Source organism: Olea europaea, unplaced genomic scaffold, assembly GCF_002742605.1.
Source record: "Olea europaea var. sylvestris unplaced genomic scaffold, O_europaea_v1 scaffold1119, whole genome shotgun sequence".
Taxonomy (NCBI): domain Eukaryota; kingdom Viridiplantae; phylum Streptophyta; class Magnoliopsida; order Lamiales; family Oleaceae; genus Olea; species Olea europaea.
The window spans coordinates 157807-160181 of NW_019228562.1; the positions used below are offsets into that span (position 1 = coordinate 157807).

At 30.7% G+C, this 2375-nt stretch overlaps 1 protein-coding gene across 1 annotated transcript; it reads right to left on the reverse strand.

Moving 5' to 3' along the window:
* Positions 1-572: 572 nt before the first annotated feature.
* On the reverse strand, positions 573-1686 carry LOC111373341 (serine/threonine-protein kinase HT1-like). The gene is made up of 4 exons (XM_022995856.1): positions 1498-1686; positions 1184-1358; positions 926-1060; positions 573-840 (listed from the first exon to the last, which is right to left on the reverse strand). Exons 1-4 carry the CDS (start codon positions 1656-1658, stop codon positions 634-636), a joined length of 678 nt encoding a protein of 225 aa, XP_022851624.1. The 5' UTR covers positions 1659-1686; the 3' UTR covers positions 573-633.
* Positions 1687-2375: the final 689 nt, after the last annotated feature.

Below are 2375 nucleotides of genomic sequence, written 5' to 3' on the forward strand. Positions count from 1 at the left end.
GTATGTGTTGTGATGAAAAACACCTTTAAAAACATTTTTCATCATACCAATTCTTTTTTAGCTATAGTGTTCGATCCTCGTCTCAAATTAAGCAGAGCCAAATATTATTTTCAATTATTTTAAAATAAATTAAATTTTATATTTAAAATAAATATATCCTCGCTACATGAGAAAGAATTATGAAATTATGTAATAATTAGTACTTCAACTCAAACTAAACAGATTTATTTTTTCCTGAATTCGAAAGGTAGGAAACTTGTATTTATGGTTGCATGGTTTAATGTTATTTGTACTTTTTTCGACGAGTCTTGTTGTGTGATGGATGGGAAAATATTGCACCATTTTAACGTATAATTTATCTACCATACCCTGCATTCTAATATAATGCATTCAGATTTTTTTTTTCCCCTGGTATATGCTTTAATTTGTGTATGATACTTAGAATGTTGTGACATCTTTTAAGTTGATGATTTATTTTGAATTTAAAGTTCTGATAACAACTTTTCAAGGAAAAAAATAAATAAATAAACTGTTGAATTATTGGATGAGGACCCGAAGGTTTATGGGGTAATTTTACAAGAAGACAAAGTAGAGTAATGGTATAACATTGATTTTTCAACTTTGTGTTTGTTATCATCTTCGTTTCTTGAATAAGCTAAAGCACCCCCGAGGTTCAACGTCGTCTTGTACCATACCGCCACCATTTGAAATGTCAATGGCTTCTAACATTTGAACTACCTCTTCCATCTTGGGTCTTCTTTTGGGGTCCGTATCCCAACATTTTTTCATCACGTCAGCAACAGAAATGGGGCAGCACTTGGGTATTTCCGGCCTCAAACTCTGAATGCAAAACGTTTAAGAGTTAACTAAAACATTTCACTGTGTATTGCTATACAGACATAAATTAACAAACTGCAGAAACTACCTTGTAAACAACCAGTGAGGTTTCTTCAATTGAAGCAATGTTGGGAAATGGCATGGAACAACAATAAATTTCCCATAGACAGATCCCAAAACTGTACACGTCGCATTTCTGATCGTATGGATTGCCAATTAAGACCTGAAAAGGATGTACAAAAATTTTTATCACTAACTATAAATAAATATGCTTTCAAGCTTACCCAAACAAACTTAACTCGTATTATTAAAATAAAAGATTTGATTTTAAAAAAAAAAAAAATACCTCTGGTGCCATATAACCAAGTGTCCCAGTTTGTCCAGTCATCTCAGCAAGATTTGCAGCTTCTACTCTTGAGACACCAAAATCAGTTATTTTGACTCTTCCTTCTTTATCAAGAAGCATATTTTCTGTTTTCACGTTTCTGTGAACAACCTTTAATGAATGCATATAACTCAACCTATAAGAGGGGGGAAAGGTAAAAATTAGCTACTTTTTTTTCTTTTTAATCACTTTGATCTATGAAGAAGTGAAAAATCATTTTTTCGCCTAGCTATTATCATAAATTTGTTCTTAAAATGAAATGAATAGATATATACCCTCTAGCTATGTCAAGTGCAAGTCCGACAACCACTTTCAATGGTAGCTTCTTTATTCGGTTTCGTATGAGATAAGACTTTAGAGTACCTCCCATAAGATATTCTACCACAATGCAACAAATATTTTGTGGCTTGTCAATTTTGCCACCATCAGGTTCCATTTTTACTTCAGCAATGCCTTTTTTGCACCAATTAACTTGAGAAAAAAGAAACATGTAAAAGTTAGTGGGTGACTTAATCAAACTAATAAAAAATTTCTTAACTTTCTAAAAGGAGAGCACCAGTCCAAAGCGTGTACTTGGAATGCGTTACTAAACGGTGGACGATATAATGAACAAATAATGTACCATCCACTTTATCGAACAATCTATATTCGTTTATGAATTATAATTAAGAAATTAAAAGGCAAAAATGCATGAAGAAAGGAGGTTTCTAGTTACCTTGGCAATGTTAGGATGATCCAACTTATTCCATACAGAAACTTGTTGAAAGAAAATTTTGTGCAGGGAATTTTCTCCCAAATCCAGTAGCTTAACTAAAAATTAATCAAAAGAAAATAAGAACCTAACATTAGCAAGGATCAAAACCTCAAAGATTTATCATGATTTATAATTTAATTTTGTCCATAAATATTTATGTAATTCCGAACGGATTTATTTCATGTAAATTCCCTTTAAATACTACATGAAAATAGTTCAAAAAATATTAAGGTATTCAATAATTAGTTGCATACACATCGAATTTAGTAAAATACCAAACTTAATTCTTGATTAATAATTACATATTATAAGAAGTAAATTATAGTTTAAAAATAAGTAAATTAAATAATTTACGACTGCATGTTAGTTAAACAATTAGTTATTCAGAATGTCCACTAA

Coding starts and splice junctions, on each gene's coding strand:
- LOC111373341 (XM_022995856.1), bottom strand. CDS start 1,658: ATGGAACCTGATGGTGGCAAAATTGACAAGCCACAAAATATTTGTTGC. Junction 1,359..1,497: donor GCACTTGACATAGCTAGAGG/GTATATATCTAT, acceptor CCCCTCTTATAG/GTTGAGTTATATGCATTCAT. Junction 1,061..1,183: donor TTGGTTATATGGCACCAGAG/GTATTTTTTTTT, acceptor CATCCTTTTCAG/GTCTTAATTGGCAATCCATA.